At 31.8% G+C, this 16997-nt stretch overlaps 1 protein-coding gene across 1 annotated transcript in view; it reads left to right on the top strand.

Moving 5' to 3' along the window:
- Nucleotides 1-16386, top strand: part of LOC124537717 (division abnormally delayed protein) — a 98002-nt gene extending 81616 nt beyond the window's left edge. The window contains exons 6-9 of the mRNA XM_047114622.1: nucleotides 12712-12959; nucleotides 13085-13211; nucleotides 13495-13663; nucleotides 13798-16386. Of these exons, the coding sequence (XP_046970578.1) occupies nucleotides 12712-12959; nucleotides 13085-13211; nucleotides 13495-13663; nucleotides 13798-13925 (672 nt within the window). The 3' untranslated portion in view covers nucleotides 13926-16386. The remainder of the gene's footprint in view (nucleotides 1-12711; nucleotides 12960-13084; nucleotides 13212-13494; nucleotides 13664-13797) is intronic.
- The last annotated feature ends 611 nt before the right edge of the window (nucleotides 16387-16997 follow it).

Here is a 16997-nt window from a genome sequence, read left to right as displayed (position 1 = left end):
GTTGTAGCGCTTGTTACGCGGACGCGTAGTAGTCATTCTCTAAAATTGTAGCTTCATCGGCCTCGGTAATGTCTGCAGTAAAGTTATCAAACGTTTCACACTGTTGCCGTCGCAAAGCTTGGCAGGACGCCACACGGAGAGAGAATTCCGTTGAACGGAGCGTTTTAATCATTTTACGGTTATCACTGAAAGTCCATTCGCAATGCGTATCGGAATCATAAAACTTTAAACCTTTTTACATATTATTACTATGATTTCCAAATAATTTTATTAAACTATAAAACATTTTACGACACGACCGAACATTAATCGAACATTTTCGTCACATTCCTTCGGTCTTTGTCCAGATTGTAATCAATTGTTTTGTTATACAATAAAGCGCATTGGTACAGAAATACCATTTCAAAAGCCAGAACAGTTCATCGTGCGCTCGTAAAGCTTAGAATCTTTCTTTAGATTAAGTTTACGCGATGTTATGAGACCATAAAGATGGTGGAATGAGTCGTCGTAGGCGAGGCAGGTCAGACGTGGGCGCGGGTCGGCCGAGCCCATATACTGCAATACTTGAAGATTCTACAAGAAGGTATAATCCCCGTAGTAACGTCTGTATTCTTGGCGTGTTGTTGGGACTAGTAGTTTATCGATTGACAGACATTTACATATACTGACCAATGCTTTATCATTGACATTAAACTTTCAAACTCTTGATTCGAACAAAATTATGTACGCTTTCAAAAGTTATTATCTAATGATACAGTATTAGCACGTTCTCAAAATTAAGGTTTTATAACTTACCCGTGTGTGGTCGATACTCTATCGCAATGTAAGTCACGGGTTCAATACTGACTCGGTCTATTTTATCGTAATGAAAAAAAAACTATTTACTTTTCGAATAGATAAAACAAAATTCTCTTCTAACAAAGTTTTCTTACTAAAATTTTGATATTTTGATAGTTTTGTAGCTGTACTTAGATGTCTTTAGTTACTTGTATACTGTAACTAAATTTGAGTTTCAATTTGCAGCGTGAATTCGTTTTAAATGTCGCCATATCTTATGTTAGCATACGGCGCGTTTTTGCTCGGACTTTGACAATTTACAAATAGCTAAGTTCGTCAGCATAATAGTACTTATCTCAAAACAGACTACGTAGTCGTGCAATGTCACATTGAGCGAACAGTGTTATGATGTAAATAGCAAAAGCAATAAATTACTTCAAAAGGAAATAATAGTTATCCTCTCGTCTGCACAAAGGCAATGGACCGCCAGCGACATGTTGTCTCCGACTAAAACGACCTCTGATAATGTTTCTTAGTCATTGTTCCTTTAGTCATCCATTCATATCGTTATAACACAGCCAGTCTGTCGCCTCACATAGAACCAAACAAATACCGTACACAAGCATTTCATTGATAAATTAACTACTCCCCACAATCGTTACTTAATATTGATTAAAATTAGACATTCTTAACTTTGCCGTTTCGTAAATTCAAATCGTTTGTAAAAAATATGTAATTGGTAAAAAAAGCATATTATACGATACAAGATTTTATAGATAATAAAAAAGCGTGGAGTTAAATATTTGTAATATTAGTATAGATTATATTAAAAGGTTAGATACACAAGGAAAACAAATCATTCTATTATATCATAAATGTGAAAGGTTATACTCAAAATAGACTCAACCTATTTGGATGAAATTAAACTAAAACAACCCGATAATTGTCTTCCAAACACAAGGGATACTACAGGAGAAAGTTAGTATTATATACATTTTATTTATAAGCAATAATATAATAATGGATCTGATGAACAAATGCGAATACAATTAATATACTTTGATCGTCGCTACCCTTCCCTGATCAACATCAATATTTGCACCTAGAATGTTTTTATGCAATCCATTTGGTTACAATAAAGCGCTAGATGGCGCTGCAGTACATCATTTATTCTGTGAAATCGATCGTCATAACAATTATTACAAATGCAGAGAATATAGCGGAGTCATATCGGATAACAGTTTACGTTATTGCATTTCAGACATTATCTTGGAACGTGGTTCTGTTTTTGTATGCGTTATCAAACTATCCAACCGATTGAGTTAAAACTTTGTTCGGTACGGTACAGTTGTTATTGACATTTGCAAGATTGTTTAAAACATAGCATATTAAGGTCCAATTAGCTCTCAAATGGGATCGGATCACAATTGGCAAAAAATTTAAAGCTGCTTCATAAATTTGAAATACAATCCTAGTATTAGCGTTGGTACCTACTTAATTAATCTTTAAATTCAAATATATAAGACACATTAATTAATAATTTATATAACGTAGTAAGCGATTCGTATTCACGATGTCATGACATATGTATTTTTATACAGATGTACTAATCATATTTTGTTGTAAGTCAATTTTATTATGAACTTAGAATGTGTCTTACATTGTATATGAAGAGTAATTGTATTTATTTGTTACATATAATCCACACATTCCTTTTCCTCCTACCATGATTTTAAGGATAGGCCGGTGATAAATATTAAACATACCGATATAATTACCGACATCCGCTAACTTTCACCTTTGATCCGAGCTATCTATCGCGCGGTAACAAAACCGGTCGATTTAAAACTCAGTAGTGGGCTGAATTTATCATAGCCATAAAGAAACTATTGAAGGTCAATAAATAAGTGTGATGCGGCGGTACATCAATAAATCGCGTGCCGGTTTCGTCAAGAGTGGCGCCTACGCCTGTCACGACCCAAGCTACGAGCTTTTTTGCTAAGACTTTTGTAAGGTTTTCGACGAGTTCACTATAGTCTGCTATTATATTTATAAAAATATTCTTGTATAATATTTCAAAAATATAAATTAACAGCTAGCAAAATGTTATATATAAATCCTGTTTTTAAATGCTAGTTTAAATCGGCAATACTATTCTATTTTAATGATTCATTAAATTCTACTTAAAAAAGTTTATCAAATATATAACTTAAATATACCAAACATGACAATTGTAAGAAATAGACTTCCAATATATTTCTTATAAAGATTTTTTTAAAACACTAAACAAAAAATATGACAGATCATGTGTATAAATAATGTATTTAATATAAACATATTTGCTAAATTTTAATATAAAAGTATTTAAAATATTAATATTTATATATTTAAAAGGCTGTTACGTTAAAATAATCGCTTATAGAAATAATACCGTTTGCGGTATTCAATCGTGAAAGCGCGCGTGGGCGGGCGCTGGCGCTACTCACCTGACGCCACCTTGCCGGAGAGCAGAGATTGCCTTTTAACTAGTGTAGTCGCATCGCCCGTGTCAACGACTTTTTAATATGTTTTTACATTATTTAGCATATATTCTCGCTATAATCACCTGATATGTTTATTTTTTAATATAATTTGAAGGTTCAACATATATTGCCTTATGACCTCTGTTCCATTTATATGAACAAATCATATGGATAGTAATAATATTTTTTATTTTGTTAATTTGTATATTGATCTTTAACTACACGGAACCAAAAAAAGATTAATGATAACAACCTATGTTAGGACAAATAATTTACTAACTTTGTAATTACTTACTAACTGTATACGACATACTAATTTAATATAATTTACCAACTGTATTTGAATATAAATAAAAATGTGAATTATTAATTCCTATTACATTTCAATTAACTCGTGTGGACATATGATATTTTAAATATTTATAACCTATTATAAATATTTAAAATACCATATCATATCATTATGTTGAACTATAAAGGTAAATAAATAATTTACTCTTTACAAAGTCACATACGTTTTACATTGAAAAAATATATATTAAAGCTGTTAAAATAATATTTACAATATAACGTTACGCCTAACTCCAAAACGACGTTTTTCTTTGCCAAAAGTATATAAAAAAAGTAAAAGTTTATTTATGTATATCAAAATTGATGATGAAAATTCGAAATTCAAACCGATGCTACTCAAGAACTTAACTTCGTATGACTAAGACTTGACAAGGATGATTCATAACGACATATATTTACAAATAAAATATTAAACACATATGAAGTTTATTCTCATTATAATAAATTGGCAAGTTATTAGTCTATAAATTATGATGACATATTCGTTATTTTCAAGAAACCTGTTGATAATTGTTTTGAGTGATTGCTTTTTTATTGATTTTATATGTCCAAATCCTTTACAGATATTAAATTGAATAATTTGTAGTGTTACACATATAAAAAGAAAAGAGTTGGTGGTTCTGAATTCATATCTCATTGCTTCAATCTATTCTTGGGAGTGAGCCAGTGTAACTATAGGCAGAAGGGACATAACATCTTAATCGTCAGGATTTGTGGTGCATTGGCTTATATAGAGTTGATGGCCACTGGCCATTTGACAATCTTTGATTGAATCAATTATTGTTAATTTAATGTACTATTATTAATTAAAGTAACTTGTTTTAATTCACATCTATATATTGTATATATTTAAGGACTTAACGTTACTTTAATTGATTGGAACTTTGCTTAGAAAATTCAAATTGATTTCGATTCGAAGTGTGAACTGAAAAAGAGTGAATGGAAAATGACAAGATTTGATCTTTTACGAAATTTAAATACATGATAAAAAGCATGTAACTAGTTTCGTTAGTCTTTTTTAATGATGATGTAGTCTAATTACTCAATAGATAGTTTTAAAAAAATGGGTTGGCTCAGTGAACAAGCGTAAGTTCAAAAATGTTAAAAGTGCTTTGTTGATGCAAAAGCCTACCTAATTTGATTTATATTCCACACGAGCGGAATGGCGTACAAAAGCTCGTAAATTCATATAAAGAAACACTATAAAATATATATCAAAACTTTAAAATAAATACAATATAAAATGAAAACAGCTGAATCCACAGGGAGTGGAACCTGAACCAACGCTATTACCATGAAAATTGAAAGTCAACATTTCACCGAGCGACTTCGAGCCTTTTATAATAAAAGCTTTTCCGAGCTCGTAAAACTGCTTTGTGGTATAAACCTCTTTTATACAACTCTGGTTTAAATCACGTAGCATTGATTATTATTATAAATTTAATAAAGCCATTGATTTAGAAAGTTTTCATCCTATAAGGTGACGTTTTACTTCATTGTCTATAGACATTAGAATGATGCTAATTATACGGATTGATATCAATCAAAAGTACAAATTTCGTACGAAATCTTAAGCGCATAAATGTAAAATTTAATTTTACTTCTGTCTGGCTGCCAAAAGACGAAAGAAGGTTTATGCCAATTTAATTAATTACGAGCAGTTCAATAAATTATATCAATTTACAGATAAGAATAATTCACAAAATTTCGACCAATTCGTTTACGGTAGCAAATTTTTAACAAAGTCTCGTGTAATTGGCTGGCGACAGTATGCAGATACAGATGCATTCTCCATTCACTCACTCTCATAATGTGAAATACATTCTTCACCTCGGATGATGGAAGTATGAAACGCCACTCATACAGGACTAGAGAGGCTTTTGTGCTTTCTGAATCACATTGTAAGTCCAAACTGCTATTGAGAATAAATAATAAACTATTATTAACAAATAGGAGACTACTCGGTTTAAAAGATGTGTCTAAAAGTGTTTTTTCTATTTTCGGTCAGCGTTTTTGCTTAAGTAAAAACACAACTGCTTAACACCTAGTTAAATAATAATACAAAGTATTTGTATTGTTGGTAGAGCTCAGTGTGACTAAAAAATGGTACCCCGGAATTAGTGTCCTTGGCGAGTGAATGACATAACGATCGTGACGTGACTCAACGGATGTCTGTGTTTTGTCTGCGCGGGCGCTAATACGACACCATTGTCTTTGTATGTGTATTAGGGCATTGTTACTCGACCTCTGTCAAAAGTATCAGACAACTGTTAATACATGGCTGTTTTTTTAAATATTAATAATCTGATATATGTAAAAAATTATATGTATGTTCCATCCATTGATTCAATGCGGGAAAATCATAACATAAAACAAAGTCGCTCACCGCTGTCTGTCCCTATGTATACTTAGATCTTTTAAATTACGCAACGGATTTCGAGGCAGCTTTTTTAATAGATAGAGTGATTCGAGAGGAAGGTTTTGTACATAATATAACAACAAATGGGCCGATGATTTCGGGTTCAAACACAGGCAAGCACTAGGTACTATATACATATATGTACTTAATTTGTTTATAATGCATCTCGTGCTCGGCGGTGAAGGAAAAAATAGTGAGGAAACCTGCATGTGTCTAATTTCATTGAAATTCTGTCACATGTGCATTCCTCCAGCAGTGGGAAATGTACAGGCTGTTACTTACTTACTAACAATATAGTACAGAAATACTGATAATTTCAGAAGTTTCTAATGTGATGTCGTAAATAATCGTAATCGTAAATCGCTATGGCTATATTTTTATGAAAAGCAAACGTATGTATTTTTTTTATTAAAAACCATTAATTAAATTAATTATCTCGACAAACTGCAGCCATAAAAGCTTAAAATGTAAGCCTCGGGTATAATCTAGTCTTAAATATAACGACGAAAATGCAGTCGTAAATATCAATTATATTTCCAATTTGTATGGTGATATTATTAATTGATTTTAATTCACACGTAACCTGCCGATAGACTAATTGATAATGCCACCAATAATATTATGATTCACGAATCTGGCTTTAACTAATATATTTGCTGTTTCACAGCGGACGCCCGTTTATTGGCAGCATTAGCCATAATTAGGGTTGCCATCCATCCGGGTTTCCTCGGATTTGTCCTAGTTTAGAGGACATACGGGGAAGGTTTCAAGAATTTGAAAAGCTGATATATATAAACAATCTGTAACCAATTGTAATATATTCTGTTTTGTTAAAATAATGAAGGGGATTTATGACATTTTCGACTATTTTTTATTACAATGAATATGTTTAAAAGATCTTGTTGATAAGTCCGGCTTTCGAACTCTAAAATCCGAGGTATTCACGCGTCTTGTCCTGTTTTCCAAATTTTAGAGATGGCAACCCTAGCCATAATAAATTGAGTGTGCTAGAAAACCTATAAGCCGATCATCCGACATCATAGCTCGTTATTCATTATTACTTTTTATTTCAATTTCTATTCATAGCAGTAAGCTTATAAATATATTTTGCGTTCTTTATGCTTTGAATTTACAAACTTAGGCTCGAAAATCCGCACTTGACCTCAAAATAAAGGCGATCAATAAAATCAATGGTAAATAACAAGCACAAGGAATATATCATCTTAGTTCCCAAGGTTGATAACATATTAGGATTTGGTAACATTTCTTACAGCGGCACCATACGAATTACCATCAGGTGACCCGCTAGCCCGTGTGCCTACTTATATCTAAAAAGAATCGATTCTTTTTTTACGATTCTTATAATCAGAATATATTTAATTTAAATACAAAAATGATATCGAATATATTGGCGGACAAGTTTGCCGTTTGTGTCTAGACAAAGCGATTTCTGTCGTAATTCTTTAAAAATATATGATCACGTGACATAATAAAATAAAAGTAATTTCTATTATTGGTATTTCCTGTATACGAATTCAAAAATCGTGGATCATATTAAGGTCGATTGATAGTTTATCGCGTTGCAATTTACAAAATATGTTAAACACTTTTATCTGTCTTAATTTTTTCAATTTCTTATCACGCAATGACATAAAACGCTCGGCCTTTAATGTCATAAATATCTTTGCCGCATTACGGTCTAGGAATAATCGCTTCCAATAGGGTTGTCACAAAGCCACCTTTGGTAAATTGGCGGACGATTATAGACTTTCAAGATTATAGAATATGTATTCAGAATTTCGTCTTTTTGAAATGTAATCACAATAAACTTCACAACGATTAAATCTTTAGACCCTATTTAGATTTCTTTCGTTTCCTGCTTGGCGTCCTTGTTCCCAGGAAATATAAGGAAAATATACTTTAAAACTTGTGTAGTTCTCCATTATTGATAGTTTCGTTTCAATGTCAATTTCACTGAAACTTCTTGATCTTACCCGCCAGTTCCTTCCAGATATTCCATCGAATATTCCAATCTGTTTAACATAAAAGTAACCCAGGAGTTATACTATAACTCCATGGTCACGTCTTACAAAATATATTAAAGACTACACAACGAAGAAGTGACTGACCTGCATATTACTTAAATAAGAACACCTTAAGTATAAAACTATTATTTCATATGAACAAATAAATATAGAAAGGTTTTAAACGTGAAACTCTGTAGGTAGTCATTAAAACGTATAAAATTTAAGATCATGGCATCAATAAAAAAGAAATAAACAGAGAGAGTCGATTAATAAGTTCGATTTAATTTTTTGTCACATAGACCGATCGATCTGACGCAACGCCGGACGCAGGTTTATACATTTTAATTATATATCAAACGCCTACGCACCAATATTTATTTTAAATCAGTTACTGCGATCTAATGACGATATTTTATTGATTGTCAATTATTTCGTAACTGTATCTAAAATAAAAAATATAATACCTACTTGGAACGCCAGAGACAAATACCTTGGCATTTTTTTCTTAACAAAGCTAGACGAAATTAAAAAATGATATTAAACCTTTTTTGTATTCGTAAGTTTCGTCAGGGTTCAATAAAGTTATCCTAAAAAAATACCACATTATAGTGTAGCTTATCTAACTTAACATCTTAGCGATATCTCTAAGTAACATTGTAATCATGGAAGTAATTAAATTATAAATAATTTTTGATCATTAATACATGACATCTCATTACCTTTCAAAAGGCTCCCGCCTTCACTCACTAAGTAATAGCTAAATTTAAATATCGATAAGCTTATAATACTTAAAAGTTATCCCATTACATAGCTATCGATCGATTAAGTCATGTAACTTTCCAACTCTTATTAACGATTGAATAAAATCATTAATAAGAGTTGATATATCTGTTTGAGATTGAAAGACTTCGATATTGTTTGACCATGATCACTATTTATCCAATGCCCTCAGTAAGTCAGGACAAGCAGCTTTCCCATACCCACATCTCCTATAAATCCCCCAATTATCGCCAAAAGGGAATACCTCAAGGCCACATAGTACAATAAGTCCCAGACCACACTATCCCGTGTATGACTTTCCGAAAAAGTCATGTAAACGTCAAATAATATAGGTAAACATCCAGCCCTCCAATGAAGGCTAGGAGCAAACCTGGGCGGCAGCGGCGTTGATGATCTTATGTCGAGTATAGTGCCTGAAGCTCTTTCTACCAAGATCATCAACATCGTTCAAATTTATTATTTGTAAATACAATATATTTAAAGTAATCGTATTTAAAACTGTATCTTCGATTCGGCACGTTCAATTCAAGAATTGTTTAATAAATGCACGCATGAGTCAGTGTAAAGATGAACAAAGGCGACTGGTGTTACAATTATTATAATTAAACATTGGAACAATGAGGTTAGTCACGATTGCTTTGAAAGGATATCTCATTGAATCGGTGTCACTACAAGGGGTGTTAGGTATAAAAATCACGAAATATTACGCAACGCAACGCAACAGACACGACTTTAATACATAATATTAAATGAAGCTTTAACGGAATCCTTTATATATAATACAAATCGTATTTGATGGAATATTATAGAAATATTCCAACCAATCTCATGATATGTATTCCCGGTCACAACCAAAATATTGACTTAAATTAGAAACCTAAAGTGTTACTAGTTTATCCTTTTTTTATACAAGAAAGATTGATTATATAAATAGTACATAGGAATTGCAATTGATAGATAAAAGAATACACTTTACGCACAGAAATTGCCATTTAACCTTTTCTATCCACCAAGGGCAATACAATAACACATTACGTTTGATTATTGTACAAGTGTGATATCGTTACGTGTTAACAAGTAGGTACTCTCGTTGAGTAATCAACTATCTTTACCATCAACGCAACATTACAGGATAATAATTTTAAGATAACATCGTCGAGTTCGAAATAGGCACGAGAAAAGTAAATATGAAAAGATCGAAAATAGAATAAATACAAACAGCGTCTGCGTCCGCTGAACTATTGGTCTAATAAATATGTGACGCGATTACGTAAGAGACTTGCGGATGATGACATATTCTGAACATCTCATAACAACCAGTCATTGAAACTTTAACTAATTATTATTAATAACAAGCTTCTCGTAACGACTTTGCGCGGTTTGACAAGACTGTAAAATCTTTGTATTCATGGTCAGAGAAAATGTATTGTGTGATTTTGGGCCAAGTACCTTCTCGGGTGTATGCTTCAGAACTGAGTATATTTTCATTATAATTAGTTTAACTTTATAAGAATTGATGACAGACAAAATATATAAAAACTCATTTTTATTTATGTAGTAGAAAATAACATACAAGAAGTTTTAGACCTGTAGATCTGACCGAGTGTAGTGTAGTGGATCAAACACTAAACTTACTTCGAAATAGAAGAAGTCAGTGGATTATGTCAAACTTTTATTTAGTCAACTAATAAACTTCTTTTAATCATACCGGTGATAACACTATTATTTATTCGAAAAAGTCAGCTCAACCAACGATCGACGTCACAGACGTAGCGAATTTATATACACTAGACACACAAAAAACTATATTATATACCGTCAGTGTAACTAGTTTCTTTACGAAACTGTACAAAATGAAATCAACTAAATTAAAATATAATATTTTATTCAAGCTCTCAAACGACTGACGGATGTAAAAAAAAAATTAAATAAAGAATTTCTTATTCTCTAAAAGTATTGAAAAAATATTATCATTCAAGTAATCTATTATTTCGAATGAATTACGCTTATGTTAAAATAAAAGCTCCCATGAATATTAAAATTCGTTCAAGACTTATCGACCTTCATTTGTTTCGAATAATGGTTGTATTTTTTGCAGATAAATGTGTTCTGCTCCGTAAATTAAAATAAATTAAGCTATTTCGAAATTTGGACTACTTAATAATACGAAATTATAGATAAGTTTTAACGATCAATATATCTACTAACTAGCTTTAAATGATAAATTTTATCGACCATACATATATTTGGGAATGAAATATTTCAATAAAAGCATGCATTTAAAACATTTTAAGACTAATAAAGTTTGAACTTATATTACTTTAATGTTTAATTTTTTATGGAACTTAATTAGTCAAATATTTTTTGCGTATTATATTGCGTTATATACATATAACGTGAATATATATTTAATTGAGGATATTCATATTAACTTTATACATATAATGTATGTATCAGATGTCTGTCAAACCATTTTACAGCTTAGAACGTGACATCGGAATACGCACGCCATCTTAAACTCGGAGTCCGCAGAATCGTGGCATTCTTAACCGCATACGAGTTCATTGTGCATAATTTTGTGCAGTTTTAAGATTGCAATAAACAGATTATAGTAGCTATGTTACTATTTGCGGTGCAGAGGTGCTTTGTGGTTTATTTGCGTGTGTCGCGCGTCGGTAAGGGCGTTCACACGATGTCTATTTCCGCACGAGTGCCGTCGGAGATATTCGCATTGAGAGTTGACAAATGATATGAATATCGATACGCGTAATTCGTCTTTATGCTTTGAATGAGATCATGAGTCATGTGCATTGTTGGCTTATTTCAAAATTTCATGCTTATAATAAATATGAATATGCAAATACGAACAGTTGAGCTATTCTGCGACAACGAACTCGAAGGTCGAAAATCTCGGAACTGGATCGTGAAATGTCAGAAAGTGATGCGTGAAATTGAGTTCTCAAGGAATAACAGAATTGTACCTTTCAAACTAAAACGTAATGTAATTTATTCAAGTAAGCGTTTACAAGCACTTTTGAAACGTCATTTATAAAACTATATTATTAAGTGAAGCGGTTAGTTTAAGCATCCTGAATACGAACTAAATTACGTTTCGAATTTCACCATAATATAATTTTATAAAATGTCACTACAAGTAATATCTTACAAATAACCCAAATAAAATGTATTCAACTTTCATTCATTCATTTTTAATTATTTCGAAAGTATTTAACATAAATTCACAAACCCGTTGGTGTCATTTGGATCCCCTTAAATTAGAGATGCAAGCCTTTGCCTCTTAGTAAAAGTAATTAGATATATTTATGACGCTCTTAATTAGATATAAATAGCTTTTTACAACACAGGCACGTATTTTTTACCTCAAATAACGAGTGAAGATTGTAGCTGAAATTAACACAAAAACTCCGAGACGACTTCTAGTGTGTACATTTAATTATAAGTATACTACAACATTGTTTTTGAGCCAACTGACTGCGAACTATTTCATTATTTCAGCCATAAAAACTGACTTAACAATAAACATTTAAAATACTTCTAGTATATCGTATATACTAAAGCTGCACGGGTAGTAATTGCTACAGTTTAAAATAAACAACTTTCCATTATATAATTAAGTTCAATTATTGTGTGTGTTAAATAATTATTAAATTGTATACATTATCGTGGACAAATCGAGAGAATGACTTCACTTTTAGAGAATTTTAATTACCATGAATGTAATTTTTGGTCCAACCAAAATACCAAATACTTATTGAATGTGTTAAAAGTTGCCATAATAAAAAATAGAATTAAAATGTTCCCATTTCTTTATCAGGTCCGACAAGAATGTGGTCCGCCTTCGACGCTGGACATTCCTAACCTGACCTCACCTCGGCCCACGCCTGGCGCGTCGAGACGAGATGCTCTTCGTGCTCCTCCGCCAGATACTGAGCTGCTCCAATTCGCTGCGACCCTCGCCGCCAGCAAGAAGCTATTTGCCGGTCTCTCTGACCGACTATGTGATGAACCAGACTTCGCTAACGATGGGAATGAACACTGCTGGAATGGGGAAACGATTGGAGAGTGAGTATTATGATATAAAACCTCTTTAGCAGTAAAACTATTAAAAATAAATAAATAGGTATTAGACAAAAGAGTCCGTAGTATAGTGAATGAAAATTTCATAATGACTTATTAAATTAATTTAGGTACACGAAGGCTCTCGTCGCCTCAGCGTCGTTAAGTGACCAAAAATATAATCCAGAGATAACGGCGACCTCTATTCAAGACTCGAGAGTAGCGGCTCTAGGCGACAGGTTGCGACAAGCTAGACAGGTGAGTGACTTATCCAGATTTAGATATGACCATTAAATTTACCTTTTTATCTGTACATGGCGTGCAATAAACTTATATAAAAAGAAAGATCTACATATGATTAGACGAGGTAGTGACTATATAATGCGGCCAATTTAAAAGTAGTTCAAGATCCAATTATTTTGTTTGCGACGTCAGAACTACTTTTTTTGTTAAATAACTAAAAATAATGAATTGGAATGTGAGAACAAACAGATTATTTGTATTATTATCTTTATTTTAAACATAATTTATTTTCTAACAGTTGCTAGTATCCCACTCTTGGGGCGGATCCGCTCCCGCAGCGGAGGCTTTCATGCAAGGAGATGAAGCAGGTGATGAAGGGTCAGGATCTGGTAGAAGTTACACTGACGATGATGCAGCATATGACGCTGAAGGCTCTGGTGAAGAAGGTTCTGGTGCTGAAGGCATTGGTGAGATAGTGAAATCTTACAATAAACTATATTTTTTATTAAGCCTATTTTGGTATTTAATTAATTTGAAAATCAAGATAAATATTTGACTTTTTTATAACATTAATACTTAAAGCAATATATTTTTTTAACAGGAAGTAGAACATATGAAGAGACTACATATTCTTCGCCCCCGAGGACGGCTTCGGCAACAGCATTTCGACCATTCCTACCTTACATAGTCAGCCTTGCGGTGATCAGCATCAGCGTCCGTTTTACCTAAACTAGTCCGAAAAATGAAAAACGGCCACAGAGTCAAGTGAACGAACTACGTAAGAGTACCCATATCATTTATGTGCAGTGATGTGTGATATGTGCGGACTACGAGTAGTCTTGAACTACAAATTAGTGTAGATATTACATGGTTCGTAGTATGGTATAGCTGTACAGAGAGTTTTGTTGACCTGCAATTAGGGACCTATTATTAAGACATACTGAAATATGTTACAATGTTTTGCTGTAATTCATATTGTCTTTGAAATGCTAAGGAATTTCCATTAATAATTTAGACTATCTCAGTAGTTCGGTTTCTTGTAGATCTTTAGGAATTTGTGGCTACTTTAATAATATGTCCCTAATCAGCACTATTGCGAAAACGAAAGGCAATCGAACCTTGACGGCGTAGTCGTACTACAATTTTAATGTACGTACTTTTCCTGATTGGCACATGGTAAATGTGTGTTACAAATTATTATCTGAAACGAATCTCTGGTATGCTACCGTTCAGTAGCGATTTAATGAGCTATTCATTTGTTTTGCAATAATAACAACAAAAGAATAGTTTATTATTAAATGAAAAGACAATTAATTAATGCGAATTGGTATTATTTAAAGAAAAAATAAATAAATTATTGTTTAGGTAATTGTAAGTGTCCTGCGTAGCTAGTCCGATACTAGTGGTTAATGCCAGCTTCCAAATTAACTACAGAGTATAAATAGTGTAGGAGTTACGATGAAGAGTTTGTTGAAATAATACGCATTTAAAAGATATCATTTTAAAACGTACTGTACAGAGCATATCAAAATGTTTACTCGTTTTGTAAATATATTCGGGTGTATTTTAAATTAAATTATATTCTTATGACGTGAAATTCTCGCACGTAACTTTTTCATTTCACGAGAATATCCAGTTCAGAAAAAAATACAGATAGAAGAAGTCATAATAATAGATGTAAGGGAAATGAAAAATGACTATACATATCTAATAGGGACAAGCTGTTTTGAAGTCCTTGAAAATTTGATGAACCTTTAAATAACGGAAAAGAAATTTTGCATCTCAACCACAGATTATAAAACAAAATAACGTTGTGAAACAACTAAAGGGAATATAATTTATCGATATCGGCACAAGTGTTGTCACTTTAATTATTGATTGCTAAAATATTAAAAAAAGATGCGTCGTTTCGCACTGAATGAAATTTTCATTCTCTCCCGTTTTTGTATTCACTTCTGTTGCTTAACAGTAATGTTCCAAGCGTTCAACCCGCTTTTGTTTTATAATCTGTGTCTTTAACAATGGAATGGCTTTGATATTTCGCGAATTATTTATCTTGGCACTGTATTATAATGTGTGACATTAAACACTATAATATAATTAAAAGAATCTCTAATCATTGTTAAACTAGCTGATTGGCAATAAATATATTAGAAAAGTATAACGATTAGACAAAAGTGATAAAAATATATAGAAAATCAATTGTACAGACATGTAAATACATAAAACCTACTGGTTTAGACGCTTAGCTAGTAACATGTTTTGTTGCCATATTAATGTTACGTATATTATTATTTATAATTATTGTTAAGTCATAAATTAATCTAATATTATGTGATACAGATTTATTAGAATTAAGTTGATGCGAAATATACTTCATTATTTATATAATTTCGGAAGTAATATGTGCAAAGTAAATAATAAAAAACATGAATCGAACACTGGAAATATATGTAGATTGTAGACTTTTCGTGAATTAGAATGGCCTACTTGGTAAAAAAAAATTGATTATTTTTAAACGAGGAACATTCTTTTTTAATTCATTTGACAATTTTTTACTTTTAAAATCGCAATCTTGAATTTATTCATATTATTAGCATGTTAAGTCCGACTTTATATACTATTCTAACTGCTTTGTTATATATATAAAATAATTACATAAAAGTCATTACGTGTGCAATTTATTTAATGTCCTCAAAAAAACTGTCAAATCGCACGTAATGACTTTTAGTTGGAGCTCTTTTTAATCTGTGTCAACTTCGTCAAAATGGTTGTTTAATTTAGTAGAAATCCGATTTATTGCAATAAAAAAATACGTAAAACATATAAATTCGTAATAATATTGATTGTGCTTTAAGATCGTCATGTAATGGTGATCTGAGAGATATATTTCGAATGCGTTGTAAATTATAAAATTGTTGAAGATGCGTGAGGACCATGCAAGGAATCGTTTACATTTCGATGTTACCCTTACTGGCGAACCGCTTGATGAATTATACATTAAATATAGTCAAATAAAATAACACCTTATTTCCTCTACTTAGAACATATATTGCTTTATCAACTGAATATATATTTATTCAAATAGTTTTATCCGTGGTAAGTTAACACGAAATGGATCCCTGATTTTTGTAAATATTATAGTGGTCAGATAGTGTATTTATATTACGAAAATAAACTCTGTACCATACATTATTGGTTTTATTTCAAATCAAATATTTAGCTTTATTTTTTATTATCAGTTAAATAGAAAATTAAGGAATTAATGTGTAATGTTCACATATATGATTGTAAGATCGATTTACAAGTTACATGGGAATATATATTATATTTAAATATCCACTCGCCGTGCATACGCACCGTCTTCACCATAAATTTTATACTCCCGCGCTTTCCGCGATGTGTGTCACTCGAGGGTACAGATACATAAATACACAGATAATATATATCGCCGTCCCCGGGGAACAAAATGATAACTTCCATTATCATCGTTTTAGTGTTTTGTCATTTTTGAGATCTTTGGGTACTAATACACCTGCTCAATTTTTTTCATAAATATTGTAGTGATACTTACAAAGTTACAAAATGTTACACTACTATTCTACGATTATACTCATGCCTGATATTTCAAGAACAAAAATATATTGTACTATTATCTAAATGTCTTTATTTCTTACTGTAGGACAAACAGCATAACAATTATTTTCTCATAAAAACTTCTCGACTAGCTTGTGATAAAAGCAGTTATCATTTTATTCTTGTGCAAAACAGTCTACGTGTTTCGTATAAGGTGGGTTTGTA

This window comes from Vanessa cardui, chromosome 2 (assembly GCF_905220365.1).
Source record: "Vanessa cardui chromosome 2, ilVanCard2.1, whole genome shotgun sequence".
Lineage (NCBI taxonomy): Eukaryota > Metazoa > Arthropoda > Insecta > Lepidoptera > Nymphalidae > Vanessa > Vanessa cardui.
Note: the sequence above shows the minus strand (reverse complement) of the source record. Positions and strands in the feature narration are given on the sequence as shown.